This window comes from Heterodontus francisci, chromosome 8 (genome assembly GCF_036365525.1).
Source record: "Heterodontus francisci isolate sHetFra1 chromosome 8, sHetFra1.hap1, whole genome shotgun sequence".
Lineage (NCBI taxonomy): Eukaryota > Metazoa > Chordata > Chondrichthyes > Heterodontiformes > Heterodontidae > Heterodontus > Heterodontus francisci.
The window spans coordinates 96,356,169-96,377,883 of record NC_090378.1 but is presented as its reverse complement, the minus strand read 5'-3'; the positions used below and the strand labels follow the sequence as shown (position 1 = coordinate 96,377,883).

The 21,715-nt window shown below is 42.5% G+C and overlaps 1 protein-coding gene across 1 annotated transcript in view; it reads left to right on the top strand.

The window, feature by feature from the left end:
- tmed5 (transmembrane p24 trafficking protein 5) overlaps positions 1 to 11,280 on the top strand; it is a 29,366-nt gene extending 18,086 nt beyond the window's left edge. Inside the window, exon 4 of the mRNA XM_068037800.1 lies at positions 7,868 to 11,280. Within this exon, the coding sequence (XP_067893901.1) occupies positions 7,868 to 8,086 (219 nt within the window). The 3' untranslated portion in view covers positions 8,087 to 11,280. The remainder of the gene's footprint in view (positions 1 to 7,867) is intronic.
- The last annotated feature ends 10,435 nt before the right edge of the window (positions 11,281 to 21,715 follow it).

Sequence of the window (21,715 nt, the reverse complement as noted above, 5' to 3'; positions counted from 1 at the left end):
ACGTGATGAAGTTGTACGGTGCTGTCTGACCTTGGAATAATATTAATACAAGTTGTGGAAAAATGATACAGTTACCCTTGTTCTCATTTCTCTTGCTGCCCTTCCTGTCCCACAACCTCAGCTTTTGGCTTCTATACTTGTGTGTGCCAAAACAAACTGGGGAGGAGATAAAATTTTAGAACAAGCATATTAATGTGAATAAATCTTTCATGGTCATCAAAAAAAAAGTAATACTCAAAACAATTATATAAACCTACCAGGTTATCCATTTTGTGCCATTTCCTCTCTTGCCCTTTCTCACTTAAAACAGAGCATAGTGTGAAATGAAAATAAAGGGCTGGAAATACTCAGCAGGTTTGGCAGCATCTGTGGAGAGAAAACAGAGTTAACATTTCTGATGAAACGTCATCGACCTGAAATATTAATTCTCTTTCTCTCTCTCCACAGATGCTACGAGACCTGCTGAGTATTTCCAGCACTTTCTGTTTTTATTTCAGATTTCCAGAATCTGCAGTATTTTGCTTTTATTTTAAAGCGTAGTGTGAATTTGATAAAGGAGATAACTGTTCCTAGAATTTTAATTGCAAAGTTCATTCTTCACTTTCCATTAAAGGAGCTCTTCTAAACCTACCATGTTTTCTGGTGGATTTCTACCCATAATGCTTATGATGCTCAGAAATGTTTGTCCAATTTTACTTTTCTTATAACTCTTTCCCCACCACACACTCTCCAGTTTACAAATAGCCTTCCCTAGTTTTCCAGTCATGTTAAATAATAAAGCAAAGTGTGTTTTTAACAAAATATCTATCATTTTTGTGAGCAATTAATGGAGCTTTAGTGCGATACTGATTTGTCCTGCATGGTTACTGATGCACGTCTGTGACCAGACTCAACAAACATATTTAGCAATTTATAAACCCTAACGCAAGATGAACAGGAAAAGGCAGCATCTTAATATATAAAGACACCGGTTACTTTGGCACTTAATAGAACTGAAGATGTGGTACAGAATCTACAATGCAACTTCCCTAAATATTGAATCTCCCAATATAGCAAGAGTAGCTCAAAATAAACCTGCATCTCATATTCTAGAGCTGCAAGTTGTTAAAATTCAATTTGAACTTGTATAATTGTAAAGTCCTAGTTATATAACTGAAAGTACATCTGCAAAAATTCTGCATTTGAGGTGGCTTTCAGTTACTGTTTGAAATGGCTCTGTTCGTAAATACACTGAGTGGGATTCAGATCTACAGATCAAGCCTGATGGTCCAAATTTCAGGCCCTGGTCTGGGAATAGTGTATGGAAGGAAAAAAACACTAAAGCAGGGTGGAAAACTAGTACGGATCCTTTTTCAGATCCCCTGACATTTTGCTCAGCAAGTGTACCCATGTGCCTTGAGGCAGCCACGCAGAGAGGTATGTCGGCAAAGGACTCAGTTTTATCCCCTTCTTCCCCCACCTCAATGAATTTCGCGCTCGGCATGACGTTGAGCTCTTCTTCCCTTGCCTTTGCCTCCGGGCTCACTTCTTTGACCAGGAGTCCTCCCCCCGACCAGCAGACCCATTCACCCGCCTCCAGCATTCTCCATCCACTTGGACCCCTCCCTCTGGCCTGTTGCCCACTCTTGATCTTTTCATCGAGAACTGTCAGCATGACATTGGCTGTCTCAATTTCTCAGCTCCCCTCACTCACTCTAACCTGTCGCCCTCTGCACTCCATTCTCTCAGGTCTAACCCCGACATTGTGATCAAACCACAAGGGTGGTGCTGTTGTTGTCTGACGTACTGACCTCTACCTTGCAGAGGCTGAGTGCCAACTCTCAGACACTTCTTCCTACCTCCCCCGGACCATGACACCACCATCGAACATCAAGCTACTGTCCACAGGACTGTCTCAGACCTCATTTCCTCTGGAGATCTTACCTCTACAGCTTCCAAGCTCATAGTCCTACAACCCTTGACCGCCCGCTTCTACCTCCTTCCTAAAATCCACAAACAGGACTGTCCCGGCAGATCCATCGTTTCAGCCTGCTCCTGCCCCACTGAACTTATTTCTTCCTATCTTGACTCTATCTTTTCTCCCCTGGTCCAGTCTCTTCCCAACTACATCCGTGACTCTTCTGGCATCATATGTCATTTTGACAATTTCCAGTTTCCTGGCCCTAACCGCCTCCTTTTCACTATGGACGTCCAATCTCTCTACACCTCCATCTCCCACCAGGACAGTTTGAGGGCTCTCCGCTTCTTACTTGAACTGAGGCCCAACCAGTCCCCATCCACCACCACCCTCCTCTGCCTGGCTGAACTTGCTTTTACATTGAACAACTTCTCCTTCAACTCCACTCACTTCCTTCAAGTAAAAGGTGTTGCTATGGGTAGCCACATGGGTCCTGGTTATGCCTGTCTTTTTGTGAGATATGTCGAACATTCCTTATTCCAGTCCTACTCACACCCCCTCCCCTAACTCTTTTTCTGGTACATTGATGACTGTTTTGGTGCCATTTCCTGCTCCCGCGCCGAACTGGAAAATTTTATCAACTTTGCTTCCAATTTCACCTTTCTCTCACCTTTACATGGTCCCTCTCCGACACTTCCCTTCCCATCCTCAACCACTCTGTCTCCATCTCTGGGGATATGCTGTCTACTAATATTCATTATAAGCCCACCGACTCCGACAGCTACCTTGACTACACTTCCTCACACCCTGCCTCCTGTAAGGACTCCATTCCATTCTCCCAGTTTCTCTGTCTCTAATACATCTGCTCTGATGATGCAACCTTCCACAACAGCGCTTCTGATATGTCTTCCTTTTTCCTTAACAGAGGATTCCCGCCCGCCCCACCAACGGTGGTTGATAGGGCCCTCAACTCTGTCTAGCCCATTTCCTGCACCTCTGCTCTCACCCCTTCCCCTCACTCCCAGAAGCGTGACAGGGTTCCCCTTGTCCTCACTTTCCACCCCATCAGGCTGCACATCCAAAGTATCATCTTCTGCCATTTCCGCCACGTTCAGCATGCTGCCACTACCAAACGCATCTTCCCCTCCCATCAGCATTCCAAATGGATTGTTCCCTCCGCGACACCCTGGTCCACTCCTCCATTACCCCGACACCTCATCCCCTTCCCACGGCACCTTCCCATGCAGTCGCAGGAGGTATAATACCTGCCCTTTTACCTCCTTTCTCCTCACTATCCAAGGCCCTCAAACACTCCTTTCAGGTGAAGCAGCAATTTACTTGTACTTCTTTCAATTCAGTATCCTGTATTCGCTGCTCACAATGGTGTCCCCTCTACACTGGGCAGACCAAACGCAGACTGGGTGACCACTTTGCAGAACATCTCCGCTCCGTCCGAAAACATGACCCTGAGCTTCCTGTCGCTTGCAATTTCAACGCCCCCCCCCCCCCGCCCCGCTCTCATGCCAACATCTCTGTCCTGGGATTGCTGCAGTGTTCCAGTGAATATCAATGCAAGCTCGCAGAACAGCACCTCATTTACTGATTTTAGGCACGCTACAGCCTACCCGACTGAACATTGAGTTCAATACTTTCAGAGCATGACTGCCCCCCCCCCCCCCCGCCCTTTTTTTAAAGTTTTATTTTGTACTTTTTTATTTCATTTTATTTTAGTTTGTTTCATCATTACACTTTTTTTTTACTATGTGCCTGCCCATTTTTTTTCATGTTTTCATGTTTTTGCTTTTGGCTAAAGCTTTCATTATTCTGTCATTTAACACCCTCTCTGCACTAACGCTTTGTCTTTCACCACATCATTAACACACTCTTTGTCTTTGCCCTATGACCTCCTAGTCAGTTATTCTCTGTGATCCTCTGTCCTATCAACACCTTCCCATTTGTTGCCTTTTGTCTCACCCCCACTTTATTTGCTTAAAACCTATTTCATTTGTAAACTTTGCCAGTTCTGATGAAAGGTCGCTGACCTGAAACATTAACTTTGCTTCTCTCTCCACAGATGCTGCTAGACCTGCTGAGTATTTCCAACACATTTTTGGTTTTATTTCAGAGATGTATGTCACTTGCTTATTACAGCACTCCCCCTGTTGCTGTGTGACTGAGATCAGTAATAGAGAATTAAACTTGTTTCTCATTGCAGCAGTGGTGGGATTCTGAGGGAAATGCCACCTTGAAAATGTGCTGAAGGGCAAATATTTTATCAGTGTATTATGCTGAAACTAGTAAAGCATGGCATTTAGAAAATTAGGGAAGATAAAATTTGTCTGAATATCGTTTACATTTCTAGCTATTTCTTTCAGATAGTGGTGGAATTGTGCTCATATCTCAAGTCTCTTGCTTTATTTAATTTAGAAAAAATGAATACACCACTACTGATGCAACTGAGGTTGTGTTCAATATTGAGGGCAATAATCAGCCAACTGGAAATATCATCTGGCAAATTAGGTCATCCTGCTTTTTTTGAGAGAGAAGAGCAGTGATGCAGTGGAATTAAATAAAATGTTGACATTGCGAAAGTTAAAGATTATTGAGCTTTTCATCTTAAACTATAGAATAATGTGCAATGAAACAGGATTAATTAATGACCTCAAAGTGAAGAAGGTAGCTGTGATCAAAACAACATGATTAAATTTTGCATTCAGTTTGACTATGAAAAGAGCCAGTCTAAGACTGGTATTTCAAAATTTAAATACAGTTACAAGGGTATGAAGACAGAGCTGGCTAAAATAAACTGGGAAATTAGGTTACAGGGTAGGACAGTAGAGATGCAGTGGCAGACATTTAGAGATATTTCATAACACTCAGTAAAGATGCATTCCAGTGAGAAAGGGAGACTCCAGGAAAAGTTTTTTTTTATTCTTTCACCGGATGTGGGCGTCGCTGGCTAGACCTGCATTTATTGCCCATCCTATTAGCCATGAAGGTGGTGGTGAGCCACCTTCTTGAACTGCTGCAGTCCATGTGGTACAAGTTCACCCACAGTGCTGTTAGGAAGGGAGTTCCAGGAATTTGACCCAGCAGCAGTGAAGGAATGGCAATATAGTTCCAAGTCAGGATGGTGTGTGGCTTGGAGGGGAACTTGCAGGTGGTGGTGTTCCCATGCATCTGCTGCCCTTGTCCTTCCAGGTGGTAGAGGCTGCAGGTTTGGAAGGTGCTGTCGAAGGAGCCTTGGTGAGTTGCTGCGTCACATCTTGTAGATGGTACACACTGCTGCCACTGTATGCCAGTGGTGGAGCGAGTGCATGTTGAAGTTGGTGGATGGTGTGCTAATCAAGCGGGCTGCTTTGTCCTGGATGGTGTTGAGCTTCTTGAATGTTGTTGGAGCTGCACTCATCCAGGCAAGTGTAAAGTATTCAATCACACTCCTGTCTTGTACCTTGTAGATGGTGGACAGGCATGCATCATCCGTGGCTAACTAAGGAAGTTAATGGTAGTATCAAATTGAAAGAAAAAGCGTACAATTCTGCGAAGATTAGTGGTATCTCAGAAGATTGGCAGAATTTTAAAAAACAGCAAAGAATGACTTAAAAAAGGAAGAAATTAGAGTATGAGAAAAAGCTAGCTAGAAATATAAAAACAGATAGAGTTTCTACAAGTGTTTAAAAAAGAAGAGTAAAAACGGGGTCGTACACAAAATGGGTGTAGGGGACGGCGTGATTGGTTAAACGTCAAACCTTTGCAGTTTGTGGCGGGGGGGTGGTGGTGGGGGAGGTCAGATGTAAAAGGTAGGAGTTTTGGGGGCGGGGGGGGAAAGGGCAAATAGTTAATTTAATCGTTATTGGGGATGGGAAAGGGACATAAGAAACTTATTAGTTTAATTTTGGGGGGTATGTGTTTAAAAATTTAAATTAGGCAGCAGAGCTGGCTGCCCTTTAAAAGGGGCACCAGCGCCTGCGCACAGGCAGCTGACGCCATTGCCAAGTATGAACAGCCTGCCCCTCCATGAAATGGTCGGGGAGGTGGTTAAGGCCAGCCCAGCTATTTAAATGAGTTGTCGCGCTTGAGATTGCGGCGGGTCTTTTGGTGCATGGCCCGTTTTGAGCTCACTGCCTAGATCGGTGGCGGTCTCTTAAAATCCAGCCTTCACTGTAGAAGAGACAAATAACATCCCAGAAATACTTATAAATCATGATGTGAAAGGGAGGGAGGAACTTAAAACAATTATAATCACCAGGGAAAAGGTTACTGAGAAAAATATTAGAACTAAAGGTGACAAGTCCCCGGGACCTGATGGCCTGCATCCTAGTGTCTTAAAAGTGGCTGCTGAGATAGTAGATTCCCCAGATTTTGGAAGGATCCTTTCAGATTGGAAAATAGCGAATGTATCTCCTCTATTCAAAAAAAGGACGGGGACTGAAAGCAGGAAACTACAGGCCAGTTAGCCTAACATCTGTCATAGGGAAAATGCTAGAATCCATTATTGAGGAGGTTGTAGCAGGGCATTTAGAAAATATTAATGCAGTCAGGCAGAGTCAACATGATTTTATGAAGGGGAAATCCTTAGTGTTTGACTAATTTATTAGAGTTCTTGAGAAAGTTACAAGTGAGGTGGGTAAAGGGGAACCTGTAGATGTAGTGTACTTGAATTTCCAAAAGGCATTTGATAAGATGTCACGTGAAAGGTTACTACACGAAATAAGAGTTCATGGTGTAGGACTCATGGTGTAGTGGGTAACATATTAGCATGGATAGAGGATTGGTTAGCTAACCGGAAGCAGAAAGTAGGGACAAATGGGTCATTTTCGGGTTGGCAAGCTGTAACTAGTGGTGCGCCACAGGGATCAGTGCTGGGGTCACAACTATTTACCGTCTACATCAATAACTTGGATGAAGGGACAGAATGTATGGGTGCTAAATTTGCTGATGACACAAAGATAGGTAGGAAATTAAGTTGTGAAGAGGACATAAGGAGTCTGCAAATGTAGGTTAAGTGAATGGGCACAAATTTAGCAGATGAAGTATAATGTGGGAAAATGTCCACTTTGGCAGGAAGAATAGAAAAGCAGTATATTTAAATGGCAAGAGATTGCAGAACTGTGGTACAGAGGGATCTGGATATCCTGGTACGTGAATCACAAAGTTAATATGGAGGTACAGCAAGTGATCAGAAAGGCAAATGGAATGTTTATTGCAAGGGGAATTGAACACAAAAGTAGGGAAGTTTTGCTACTGTTGTACAGGGTGTTGGTGAGACCACATCTGGAGTACTGTGTACAGTTTTGGTCTCCTTACTTAAAGGATATAATTGCATTAGAAGCAATTCCGAGAAAGTTCATTTGACTGATTCCAGAGATGAATAGGTTCTCTTGTAAGGAAAAGTTGAAACGGTTTGGTCTGTATCCATTGGAGTTTAGAAGAATGAGAGGTGATCTTATTGAAACATACAAGATCCTGAGGAGCCTTGACAGGGTGGATGCTGAGAGGATGTTGCTCCTTGTGAGAGAGACTAGAACTAGGGGACACGGTTTAAAAATAAGTGGTCTCCCATTTAAAACTGAGGTGCAAATTTTTTTATGAGGGTCATTAGTCTGTGGAATTCTCTTCCCCAGAGAGCAGAAGAGGCAGGGTTATTGAATATTTATAACGCTGAGTTAGATAGATTCTTGATTGACAAGGGAGTCAAAGGGTATGGGGGTAGACAGGAAAGCCAAATTGAGGCCGCAATCAGATCAACCATGATCTTATCGAATGGCGGAGCAGGCTCGAGGGGCTGAATAGCCTACTCCTGCTCCTAATTTGTACGCTCGTATGTAATATTTCATTTTCAGAAATAAATCGGGTTTCTCAAAAGTAGAATTGCTGTGTCAAACTGCTACCACTATTAACTCATTGTGCAGCTTTCCTGTTGTAACTCAATGGCTATGTTCTGAAATGTGATTTTGTGTTTTTATTTAGGAATCTATAAACAACGTGAAAGGCAGGCTTAGTAAAAGCAACCAGATTCAGGGGCTGCTTCGAGCTTTCGAGGCACGTGATCGGAACCTGCAAGAAGGCAATTATGATCGGGTAAATTTCTGGTCAACGGTGAACCTGGCCGTGATGCTCATAGTGTCATGTCTTCAGGTATACATGTTGAAAAATTTATTCAATGACAAGAGAAGAAGCCGAACGTAGCGCCTAGGAAGTGATTGTTACATCAAAGCACAAGATGGTGCCTGGATGACCACAGCATTTATTTTCTTTGGTGTATGCAGGAATTTCCTTTTGTATTTTTTTAAAATCATGTTCAATAGGGTGTTAACTAAGCAACATTATGATCAAAATAGGAGAGCATAATTGTAATCATTTGGGAGAACAAATGTACATGCCTGAATTTTCAATACTGTCAGTGGCCCAAACTAAACTTAAAGCCTTAAAATCATTGCCAAACAAACTGGTGATCAAAAACAAAGTGCTGGAAACTGGTGATCTATGCTGGCACACTGGCAAGAGATGTAATGCTGGGTTCTTCAGCATTGGCAATCTGCTATATTCTGGAAGCAACTTTGGTCAGAGGTAGTTTATGTAACTAGTTTTCCAAGTTGTGTTGTCATTTGTGAAATGGTTTAGTATGTTGAGAACATACTTTGTCTTTAATGCCTAAGTCCTCTATCCAAGTGTAATAAAGACATTTAAAATATAAAGGCCTGTTGTATATGAGTAACAGTACAACTGTGAATTGTACCTGAGTGTTTCACACTCCACACAGCAAAATCACTCAAAGTAGTGAAAAGTACTGACTGGGGTCAAAGTATAAATCAACTTTCTGACCAGTAGGTCTACCATATTTTTTAAATTTTGATTTAATTGTCAGCAGAAAAGCTTACACACTGTAGAAATTATGTGAAATGTTGTATCAAATGTTTACGCACTGTTAAAAGGACTCATTTATAACAGAAACTGATGGTGCAATTTGTAACCACTGATGTTTAAATCCTGGCCCAGTCATTCTATCAGTCCATGCAACGTTTCGATGGAAACACTTGAAGCCAAAATATAAAGCAACAAACACCTGATGAACTTTAATGCTTGCAAAGACTCAGTGAGACTACAAATACGCTGTGGTCCAGAGTACTTCACTGTGATCTCTGTGATGATCTGACCTCATTTGTTTTGGGGATAATTTTATATCTCTCTCTTGTATACGTTTGAGAGGGAGAGATGGTTGATATAATCTGCCCTACCTGTCAGAAACACTTTAGACTAATTGTGGCTTCAGGAACAATGCGGCTGAGACAAAATGTTTGTAGTTTCATAGAAAATCAAGTTGTGTGTGAACTTGTAATGGAAGCAGTATTATTTATAAACACCTTCATTGTTATTTCCTTGAAACCATGTTCACTGGAAAACAGCTTGCTCAAATTCTTCAAAGCGTGTTACTAATTCTGATGTGATTAAAACCATTTCATTTTTGGCCCATAAATATTTTTATAACCAAATTGAATGTTGGGACAGGCCGGTATAGCTATTAAGGTTACTGGCTTTGAAATGTTATTTAAAGGCCAGTTTCTATTGACTAGTTGTTCCTCGCTTGTCTAGGAGAGCAAGCTACATGCAACATACTTTCCCTTTTACTTCTAGCTAGGTGCTGGTTACAAAGGCTCCATTGTGGAAGGTCAAGAGCCAGCAGCTGAATTAGTGGAAATATTAGAGATTGGCTTCCCCCACCACCATTACTTTCATGAATCAGACTCTCTTCATCCAACATCCTATTTGTGGATACAAACATTTATAGGTCTACAACACTGTCAGTTTTATGGGCACAGAGGTATTCATGCTGTGGAGTGCAACAAATGAAGGAAGACCCAAGCATGTTGACTTTCGTTGCATTCCTTTAATATTTAAGCACCATGAATCTGCCGTAATATGTGCGTGGATATACAATTTAAATTGACTAATAATATTGAAAACCCCACAATGGCTGAGTTTTCATCTCGCATTGAATTCTACTTTAGAGCTGCTACTGTGTGGCCAGAAGGCCAAATAGCAACTAAGAGCCAGAGCAAAACCTGGTCTGAGTCAGACTATCTAGTGACATAGTATAAAAATGTGACTAAGGAAAGGAACATAATGTCTGTACACTAGTACTAACTGTGAGGAAAGATTTTTTTAAGTGTCTTGGAAGCTTGTCTCCTTGTGTATAAAAGGGCTGCATTCAATTCTGCAAAAAGATCATGTTAATAAAAACAAAATTGCAGTAATAATTTCGAAGGTGCATGTGATCTTGGTTTTAGCACACAGTTTTACATTGTGCTAAGTCCTTCACCTTTACCCTGCCTGAATCCCTGACTGTCCACCTTCCCTGTGGCCACTGTAGGCTGTGAACCTCAAACTTTTATTGTAGGCTAATCAGTATGGCACTAAATTTCAAGGAGTCTTGAAATTTTGTTTTATTATTTGAATTAACCTTTTCAAATAATCCTGTTGTTGCTGTTTTAAAACTAGGTAAATCCTCTGTTCCTTAGCTATAGAAGCCATCTTGCATTAATTATACACAAAACAGAAGAGGCTTTACATATATCTAAATCTCTCACTGTTGTAGATTTATTTCAGAGACTGAACTTTTTAAAAAGTGCCTCTGTTTTTATACAACCTGTTCTTGACATAACCAGCAAGCAGAGAAAGAATTGAGACTACAGGACAAATCTGACAACTAGATACAGTTGCAGTGGAATCATGTTATATACAATGCATCAAGAGGGGCGAAAGCTTGTTTACAATCAACCATGCATAATAGAAATGGTCATCAAAATCACAGTAAATGAGTTCAAAATACTCATGAGGGGCATCAAACAGTAATTTCCCTGGTCTGAAACTTGATTGCCAAGTATTGTGACTTGTAGCTTGCAAATTCAATGGCAAGTCTGTTGTTGGTATTATAGATTTCTATTAGTTCGGATTTCTAGAAATATCAGCTGAACAAGAGATGCTTGAAATTTACCTGCATCTTGTGCATATTTTGCAATAACATTTTGGAAACTGAAAACTAGAACCTAAATGAATGAATGTTGTGTAGTTCCTTTTCCCAATTAAAATATGTAACTGTATAACTTAGACTAATAAAACTATAATCATATGAGAGTGTATGAAGCCTATCTCTATAATACTGAATGTTTGTTCTTCCAATGTAAACATACATTCAGATGAATTGCAAAAGTTTCAAATAGTCTGGTTGGCTGAAGCAGTGCAAATTAGACTTAGCCAACAAGACCAAATGCATTGTTCCACTATCTTGTACAAATCTTTGAACAGTATGCTTGGTTATATGGAAGATTTACTGTTTCTAAGTGTTTAATTCAAGCATTGGAAATAAAGTGAGCTTACTCATATTCTATCTTGTTCTCTTAATTAAATTCGTTGTCTATTATTTGAAGAATAAACTTTGAGCTCGAAATAAAACTTTTCATTTTGGGGGTTGGACCAGATTAATTCTGAAAGAAAAATTCCAAAGCTAGGGATAAATCAATTGAACCCTAGAAACTTTGTTTCCTTTACAACTGGTTTAATCATTCACTGCCAGATCTGGCTGAACCACATAAAGCACTATCAGATTTTACTCTCGTCTGCTAAAACAGCTCACTATTCCAGGATCATCATGGAGTGCAGAGATAACTCCTGGCTTTTCTCTACTGAAAACTGTCTTCTTAAATCCCTCTCGTCTGTCTCCTCCACCCTCACTTCCAACAATGTGCAGGGAGCTCATGGGCTTCATTGTCACTAAGGTTGAGGCCATCGGATCAACTACCGCTGTCACGTTCCTCCCTTCCCCTAGCCCACTGGGCCAAACTTACTCTAAGGTTCCCTTGCCCTAACCATGAATTTGCATCTTTCTCTAGTTTCTTTCCATCTCCCCTCATGCCCTCTCCTAGATCATCTTGTCCATGTGACCCACCTCCTGCTCCCTTAACCCTATTCCCACTAAACTGCCAATCACCCAACTTCTTTTCCTGGCAACTTTCTTAGTTGATATTGTTAGCATTTTCCCTCCCTACTCCAAATCTGCCATCATCCCTCTTTAAAAAAAAAACCCCTTGACCCCTCTATCCTTCCAAAGTACTGCTTCTCAAGTCCTTGAATATGTTTTTGCCTCCGAAATCTATACCCATCTTTCTTGGAACTCTTATGTTCAAATCCCTCTAAGCAGGTTTTTGCCCTTGGCACAGTACCAAAACAGCTCTTAGGATGTCATTTGTGACTTTGCTATGTGACTGTGCCAAAGGTAAACTAACCCTCCTCGTCCTCCTCAACCTAGCTGCAGCCTTTAACACGGTTGACCACATCATCATCATCATCCTCCAACAACTCTCTACTGTTATCCAGTTAGGTGGGACTTCACTCATCTTGTTTCATTCTCATCTAATTATAGCCAGAGAATCACCTGCAATGGCTTCTCTTCCTGCTCCTGCACCATTACCTCTGGTGTCCCTCAAGGATCCTATTTCTCATCTACATGCTGCCCCTCGACAATATTATCCAAAAAGAGTGAGTCAGTTTCTAAATGGATGAAATAGTACCCAGCTTTACCTCACACCACCTCTCTCAACTCCTCCACTGTCTAAATTATCAAACTGCTTATTTGATAGCCAGTACTGGCTGAGCAGGAAATTTCCTCCAATGAAGTATTGAGAAGACAAAGCCATTGTCTTTGGTCCCCACTCCAAACTCTATTCTCTCGCCACTGCGTCCATCCCTTGCCCTGGCAACCATCTGAGGCTGAACCAGACTGTTTCCAAACTTGGTGTCATGTTTGACTCCGCAATGAGCTTCCAACCACTTACCTGGAACATCACAAAGACCACAACTGCCCATCTCAGCTCATCAGCTGCTGAAACCCCTCCATGTCTTTGTTACCTCTGGACTTGACTATTCTAATGTGCTCTTGGTCAGCCTCCCATTTTCTACCATCAGTAATCTTGAGGCCATCCAAAACTCAGCTTCCCCATGTCAGCTCTTCATTATTTTTTCCATACCTATAGACAGCATCAACATAAGAATGCAACTTTAGTCATCTGTGTCATGTACAAATGGTTGAATACAGTTCCATGGGGAAGGAGGCACAAGGGATACAACTGATGGTGCATGTCAGTTCTTTTTAGCATTGTACCTTGAGTGCTTTTATATTAGAATTTTAACTTTGCTGCCTAGTAGTTTCTGCTTCTCAGTGACACAAAACGCTGTTCAACTTTGGAGTTGAGTCATAACTAGACCACAGAACAGATTCGTATGAACTGCACTTGGGGAAACAGTCTTGCACAGCTTGGGTTTTGACATTGGGTCTACCAAGTGCTCAATGGTTCCTTTGACTCCTTTGGATGATTTATAAACTTAGCCAGGGTTTATTTAAATGGACTGAGAACTCAAGCACTTCTGCCTGTGCACTCGCTACATTCAAAATGTGATGTCCAGGGACAGAATCCTACACGTCATTGAACATGCACATGGAGACCTCTCCTAGATCTGAAAGTCCAAATCATAGCCAAGCTGTATGAACAACTACATTATAACTGCAACCACATTCTATCCTTCAAAAATTGTTGTGCTGAAACACTTTGCATATTTGTCCCTTTGGAACATTATGATTAAGAACACTGTTTTGAACCAAAAAAGGCATCTATTTTCCACCAACTAATTTCAGCATGGAAAAAAACCTGAAAATCAGAATTCCTAATATGCCAGCACAGGGCAAAACAGACACGCAGTAGTAGTTAAGGAAATTAGGGTCGGTTTTAACTCCAGGCAGTGGGCGCAGTGAAGCTGACAGCATCACTTGCAGGCATGGACCACAGAATCACAAACTGTGACAGCGCAGAAGGAGGCCATTCGGCCCATCATGTTTGCACCAGCTCTCCAAATCAGCAATTCATCGAGTGCCACTCCCCCGCTTTCTCCTGTACCCGGCACATTCTTCTTTTTCATATAACAGTCTAATTCCCTTTTGAATGCTTCAGTTGAACCTGCCTCCCCCACACTCTCAGGCAGTGCATTCCAGACCTTAACCACTCGCACATGAAAAAGATTTTCCTCATGTCGCTTTTGCTTCTTTTACCAATTACTTTAAATCTGTGCCATCTCATTCTCGATCCTTTCACGTGGAAACAGTTTCTATCTACTCTGTCCAGAACCCTCATGATTTTGAATACCTCTATCAAATCACCTCTCAGCCTTCTCTTCTCCAAGGAAAACAGTCCCAACCTCTCCAATCTATCTTCATAACTGAAGTTCCCAATCCCTGAAACAATTCTCATGAATCTTTTCTGCATCCACTCTAACGTCTTCACATCCTTCTTAAAGTGCGATGCCTAGAACTGCACGCAATACTCCAGCTGAGGCTGAACTGGTGTCTTATACAAGTTCAACATAACTTCCTTGCTCTTGTGCTTTATGCCCTTATTAATAAAGCCCAGGATACTGTAATGCTTTATTAATCACTCCCTCAATCAGTCCTGCCACCTTCAATGATTTATACACATATATACCCAGGTCCCTCTACTCCTGCACCCACTTTAGAATTGTACCCTTTATTTTATATTGTGCCAAAATGAATCACTTCACATTTCTCCGCATTGAACTTCATCTGCCACCTGTCCAACCATTCCACCAACTTGTCTATGTCCTTTTGAAGTTCGGCACGATCTTCCTCACAGTTCACAATACTTCCAAGTTTTGTATCATCCACAAACTTTGAAATTGTGCCCTGTACACCAAGGTCTAGGTCATTAATATATACCAGGAAAAAAAAGCAAGGGTCCCAACACTGACTCTTGGGGAACTCCACTACAAACCTTCCTCCAGCCTGAAAAACATCCATTAACCACTACTCTTTGTTTTCTGTCACTCAGCCAATTTCACATCCGTGTTGCTACTGTCCCATTTATTCCATGAGCTATAGCTTTGTTCACAAGTCTTTTGTGTGGCACTCTATCAAACATCTTTTGGAAGTCCATATACTCACATCAACTGCATTGCCTTCATCAACCCTCTCTGTTACCTCTTCAAGAAACTCCAGCAAGTTAGTCAAACATGATTTTCCCTTAAGAAATCCATGCTGACTTTCTTTAATTAACACACATTTGTCCATGTGACAATTAATTTGGTCCCGAATTAATGTTTCTAGAAACTTCCCCACCACCAAAGTTAAACTGACTAGCTTGTAGTTGCTGGGCCTATCTTTACACCCTTTTCTGAGCAAAGGTGTAACGTTTGCAATTCTCCAGTCCTCTGGCATCCACCTCCACACCCCCCCCCCCACCCCCATGGAGTCTAAGGAAGACTGAAAAATTATGGCCAGTGCCTCTGCAATTTCCATTCTCACTTTCCTCAGTATCTTTGGATGAATCTCACCCAGTCCTGGTGCCTTATCAACTTGAAGTATAGACAGCCTATCCAACATTTTATCCTTATCAATTTTAAACACTTCTAGTGTTTGAATTACCTCCCCTTTCACTATTGCCTGCATTGCATCTTCTCCCTTGGTAAAAAGACCGATGAAAAGTATTCATTTAATACTTCAGCTATGCCCTCTGCCTCCATATTCAAATCCTCTTGTTGGTCCCTAATCGTCCCCACTCCTCCTTTTACCACCCTTTTACTATTAATATGTCCACAGAAAACTTTGTGATTCCCTTTTATGTTAGCTGCCAGTCTCTATGCATACTCTGTCTTTGCTTCTCTTATTTGTTTTTTCACTTCCCCTCTGAACCATCTATATTCAGCCAGGTTCTCAATAGTATTCTCCATCTGCCATCTGTCATAAGCACACTTTTTCTTCTTTATCTTAATCTCTACCTCTTTTGTCATCCAGGGAGCTCTGGACTTGGTTATTCTACATTTCCCCTATGAGGGAACATACCTTGACTGTGCCCAAACTATCTCCTCTTAGAAGGTAGCCCATTGTTCTGCTACCCTTTTTCCTGCCAACCTTTGACTCCAATTTGTTCATCCCAGAGCCATTCTTACTGCACTGAAGTTGGCTTTACCCCAGTTAATTATTCTTACTCTGGATTGTTCTTTGTCCTTTTCCATAGTCAGCCTAAATCTTATGATACAATGATCACTGTCCCCTAAATGTTCTCCTAACGACACATGATCCACTTGGCCCACCTCATTCCCAAGAATCAGGTCTAGCAGTGCCTCCTTTCTCATTGGACTAGAAACATACTGCTGTAGAAAATTTTCCTGAACATGCTCTAGGAACATTTGTCCCTCAATGCCCTTTACACTACTACTATCCCAGTTTATGTTTGGATAATTAAAGTCCCCCATTAATAACTGCCCTAAAATTTTTGAACCTCTCTGTAATTTCCTTGCAAATTTGTTCCTCTACGTCCTTCCCACTAGTTGGTGGCCTATAGACAACACTGACAATGTAACTGCACCTTTTTCGTTCCTTCGCTCTAGCCAAATAGACTCAGTCCTCGACCCCTCTGGGACATCTTTTTTCTCCAGCACTGCAATGCTCTCCTTAATCAATACTGCCAACCCTCCCCCTTTTTTCCCTTTCCTATCTTTCCTGATCACCTTATATCCAGGCAGCAAGAGTCTTCCTCCATTTCTCTGATACTTTGGTCACAGCAGTCCACACCTCTTCCCCCAATTCCCCCACATCCGCACCCGCTCCCCCCCCCCAATCGACTAGCACTCAGAACTTTTCTTCCCCCCCACCCCCCACACCACGTTTTCCATCAATCACAATGGCCACTGTTCCAACACACACTCACCTGTTGCTTGCTGCCCTCACAACAGACATGAACATCATTCTGCTTTTACCCAGGGCGACACAGTGGCGCAATGGTTAGCACCACAGCCTCACAGCTCCAGCGACCCGGGTTCGATTCCGGGTACTGCCTGTGTGGAGTTTGCAAGCTCTCCCTGTGTCTGTGTGGGTTTCCTCCTGGTGCTCCGTTTTCCTCCCACATGCCAAAGACTTGCAGGTTGATAGGTAAATTGGCCATTATAAATTGCCCCTAGTATAGGTAGGTGGTAGGGAAATATAGGGGACAGGTGGGGATGTGGTAGGAATATGGAATTAGTGTAGGATTAGTATAAATGGGTTGTTGATGGTCAGCACAGACTCGAAGGGCCTGTTTCAGTGCTGTATCACTAAACTAAACAACTGCATGATCCCCTCAGCCCACTCATTATCTTAATCCCCTCCCACACCATTCACAATCTCTCCAGCTTCATGCAGTAGTTAAATGTAGACCATCAAGTTGTGAGAATGAGAAAATGCTTCAATCAAAGCATGTTTCAGGATCTGAACCAACCACCTTTAATAATTTTCCATCCCCAAACTCTCCTCACTACTCATAACATTGGGAATCTGTTAAATCTCTTTTGAATGCTGTGATTTAATTTTTGTGGCTCTAGGTGGCAGTCTAATTCACAATTTCCCAAATTTGACTTGTATTCATGATGTCCCCTACTCAACTTCCATAGAAAATATCCAAGTTTTTCACTCATAAATTTTTTTAATTTGCAGCAGCAATATAGTTGCCAGCTTTTTTCCAAATCCAACAATTGATAATATCAGAAGATAATAGCTCTGCTGTGGGGATGACTCAGCAATAAAGGGATAATTTTCCAATTGCACATTTATAGTGTGGAGTCGAACCCATAGGGAATGCTTATTGGGAAATCTTGTGTGCATAGCCCAGACATTTCTGCTCATTAATTTGGACAGCTGGAAAGTTAAGTAGGGGAGGAAAGGCTAAGATCACCCAATACATGCAACCATTCAGTGAAGAGGGTGCAATCAGAAAAGTAACCTTCAACTTCAAAAACAATCACATGCTGGAATTTTATGGCGGGCGGGGTGGGACCCGTCCACCAGATGAAAAATTGGTGCCTAGCCCGCCTCCGCTGGGCCTGGGGATCCAGACAGGGTTTTACGCTCCCCAAGCCCTTAACTGGGCGGGCAGGACTTCCACCTCATTGAGGCAGGAAATTCTGCCTGATGGAGCTGCAGGGCAATCAGCGGGCCAGCAGCTCTTAGTCCCAGCAGTGCCACCGGGAGCGGTGGCCGCTGCTGGGACTACACCCAGCTGCAGGAGGAAGATGACGGACAGCTCCAGAAAAAACGGTAGGTTTTTAGGGCCTCGCTGGGAACAATCAGTTGGGCCCTGGCAAGGCAAGGGGAGGGGCGGTTAGTGGGGGGGGGGGCGGGTGCCGTGTTGTGCATTGGGAGTGGTTGGGGCTTCGGGGGCTGCCCTCCGTGGGGATCAGCAGGGCATCCCCAGCCCCCCTGAAGACTGCCTACTTTTATCAGGCGTGTTTTCTGAGGCCTCAGCTGTCCGCTAGCCAAACGTAAAATACCCGTGGCAGCGGGCGGAGGCACTTAAATGGCAGATAATTGGCCACTTAAGGGCCTTGATTGGCCTAGGGCAGGCAGGCCGTTTCTCACCACCCTGTGTAAATGGCAGCGGAGGCTGGAGTGGGTCAGGAAAGGCCCCCCCCCCCCACCCCACAGCCTCCCACTCCATTTCACCCTCCCCACCCCCACCCAACTCTTTTGGGGAGGGGGCGTAAAATTCTGACAATAGTCACTAAAAGATTGCACTGCTTTCTGAAAGTCCTCCCGAAATTTAAAAAAAGCTTGCATTTTAAGAGGTCTTGCTATCTTTTGCCAACTTTTCAATGACTTGACAAACAATCCCTGAATTTGCAAAGACAGTTCTAATCACAAAACCGATCTGAATTCTGAATTTTGACTTGCAAATTCAAATCCACTGTTATTGAAGTGTAGTGTCTGTTGTGGCTCAGTTGGTAGTACAGTCACAGCTAAGTCACAAGGTTCAAGACCCACTATAGGGCTTGAGCACGGCTGACACTCCACTGCAGTACTGAGGGAGTGCTGCACTGTCCGAGGTGCTATCTTTTAGATGTGACGTTAAACCGAGGCCCCATCTGCCTGCTTGGGTGGATGTAAAAGATCCATTGGCACCATTTCAAAGAAGAGCAGAAGAGTTATCCCCAATGTCCTGGTGAATATTTGTCCCTCAAACAACATCACAAAAACAGATTATCTCATCATTTTCACATTGCTGTTTGTGGGAGCTTCCTGTGTGCAAACTGGCTGCTGCGTTTCCTACATTACTACAGTGACTAAAGTTCAAAAGTACTTCATTTGCTGTAAAGCACTTTGAGACATCCAGTGGTTGTGAAAAGCACTCGAGTGTAATCAGACAAAAATTGACACCAAGCCAAAGAAGGAGACATTGCAACAAATGATCAAACATTTGTTCAAAGAAGTAGCTTTTAAGCAACATCTTAAAGGAGGGAGAAGTGGAGAAGTGAAAAGGTTTGGGATGAGAATTCCAGAAATTGATCCATTAATCCTGCCTTACACAGTTACTGCAGAGAATTGTCAGGAATTTGCATTATTTGTAACGGGTTCTGGCTGTTAATAAGGAAAGGTGTAAGTGAGTTCTATCCCTTTTTTTAACTACCTGGCACTACTTTCATTTTTATCTTGTAGCTTCCAATACTGTTAAAAACAGGTCACTGATGTTTCTTCCCCTACTGTCATTTAAAGATTTTTCACGTAGAACAAATTTGCAGCCCTGAGGAATGTGGTTAGTTACTATCTGGTGCAGTTGCATGTTCTGTTACCATTCAATACACGGACTCTGGCATTGTCTGTGGCTGAATCAGTCAGTTTGCAAACTTGCCATATCTGCGCCTGAAATGAGATTCCGACCACACATCTGCCTATTTCCACCTCTGTAACATCGCCCAACTCTACCCCTGCCTCGGCTCATCTGCCGCTGAAACCCTCAGCCATGCCTGATACCTCTAGACTTGACTATTCAAATGCTCTCCTGGCTGATCTTCCTTGTACCACCCTCTGTAAACTTGAGGTCATCCAAAACTCAGCTGCCCATATCCTAACTCGCGCCAAATCCCATTCACCCATCACTCCTTTGCTCGCTAACCTACATTGACTTCCAATCTGGCAATGCCGTGATTTTAAAGTTCTTAACCTTGTGTTCAAATCCCTCCATGGCCTTGCCATTCCCTATCTTTGTAATCTCCTCCTGCCCTACAAACCTCCGATATCTCCACACTCCTCCAATTTTGGCCTCTTGCGTATCCCCAAATTTAATCGCTCCACCATTGGCAGCCATACCCTCAACTGCCAAGGTCTTAGGCTCTGAAATTCTCTCCCTAAACCTGTTTGCTTCTCTACCTCTCTCTCCTCCTTTAAGATGCTCCTTAAAAGCTACCTCTCTGACCAATCTATTGGTCATCTAAATATTTCCTTATGTGACTTGGTGTCACATTTTGTTTGAGAACACTCCTGTGAAATACCTTGAGACATTTCACTACATTAATGGTGCTATATAAATGCTAGTTGTTGCTATCTTGTTGTGTGCTTGGCTAACCTGGCTGTTGGAACCGAAGAGTGGATAGTGCAGTCCCTGCCAAATATGTGCTTCCGTTGCATGCCAACCGCATTGAAAGAGTGACCCTTAGCGATTAGTCTTACATTAGCCTTGCAAAATATCCCAGAGTGACCTCTGAGCTTGAATTTATCATCCCTGGTTCCTTGTGTCTGTTGATTTATATTGGTAATGTGAACAAATGGATGGGATCAAATGATGTCAAAATTCACCGGTTCCAGCATCAAATTCAATGCACTGAGGAAACCTTAGGATAGCCCCAGCTCAAACTACAGCAACATTCTGGGAAGAGATGGTAGCAGACAGGCACCACAGATCTGTGATGAAATTCTCAAGCTATGCTTAACATAAGGTAGATGATAGAGGATACATGCTGAGAGTGTTGATTGGAGGTGTGATAATTACATTTCAATTTGAAGGAAATTTATCAACTGAAATTCACTCATATACAGTCATTGTGCCAAATGTGTGCAGACCTGTTACATTACAACCCGCTCTAACTAGTAGCTATATAATATTACAGAGCTGTAGGTGTGCCTGTGCTCACTTTAAAGAAATCTGATGCTCATGGAGATTTTAAGTCCCAATGAGGACTAAGGAATTTCTGGGGTATTTCATAAGAGCTCCATGAGTCCCAGAGGGATGGTCATACATGTTTGAACTAAAATCAACTGATGTGTGTGGATTGAAATAGTTGTTCAGCCTTAGACAGGGAATAAATAGACTGTGATAGTGTTCCTATCTTTGGCACATGTCCGGTCTGTGTCATTCAATTTCAGATAACACTCTATGCAGTGCCACCGGGCTCAGCTTGGTTTCAGTTCCAGGACTGACAGGACATGCACCCACCACGCCTGCCCCAGAAACAGGTGCACTTTTCCAAATGGTTGCTTTACGACCCCTGTTAAGTGAGCTTAATCCATTTTTATGATGTAGATTAGTTCCTCACTAAGATTGAAACCACATTAAAGAAAGCATTTGCTGACTTTGGTGGGATTAAATTCTCCACTCAAGAAGTAGGGCTTCCCAGGACATGAAAACACAGCTTTATTTTGAAGGCCGGGTCGTTCCTTTCTAAATATGACTCTATTATCTTCGTTAACATGAGGATATGCCCTCAGCACTATTATATGCCAGAAATATCTGCACAGTAACATCATATATCAGTGATGGCCAACCATCCATCTGAGAGGTTGAATAAATTTAGGACAGCAGATTGATTATTGACCTATTTCTGATAGTTTGTGCTTGGCCGAAGCATTTTATGTTAATCAACAGTTTATCCAGCCACTTCTGGTTTTGCAGTGAGGAATGAACAGCACCATTAGAAGCTACTCTAAACACCACTGTGTTAATATTTTTGAAA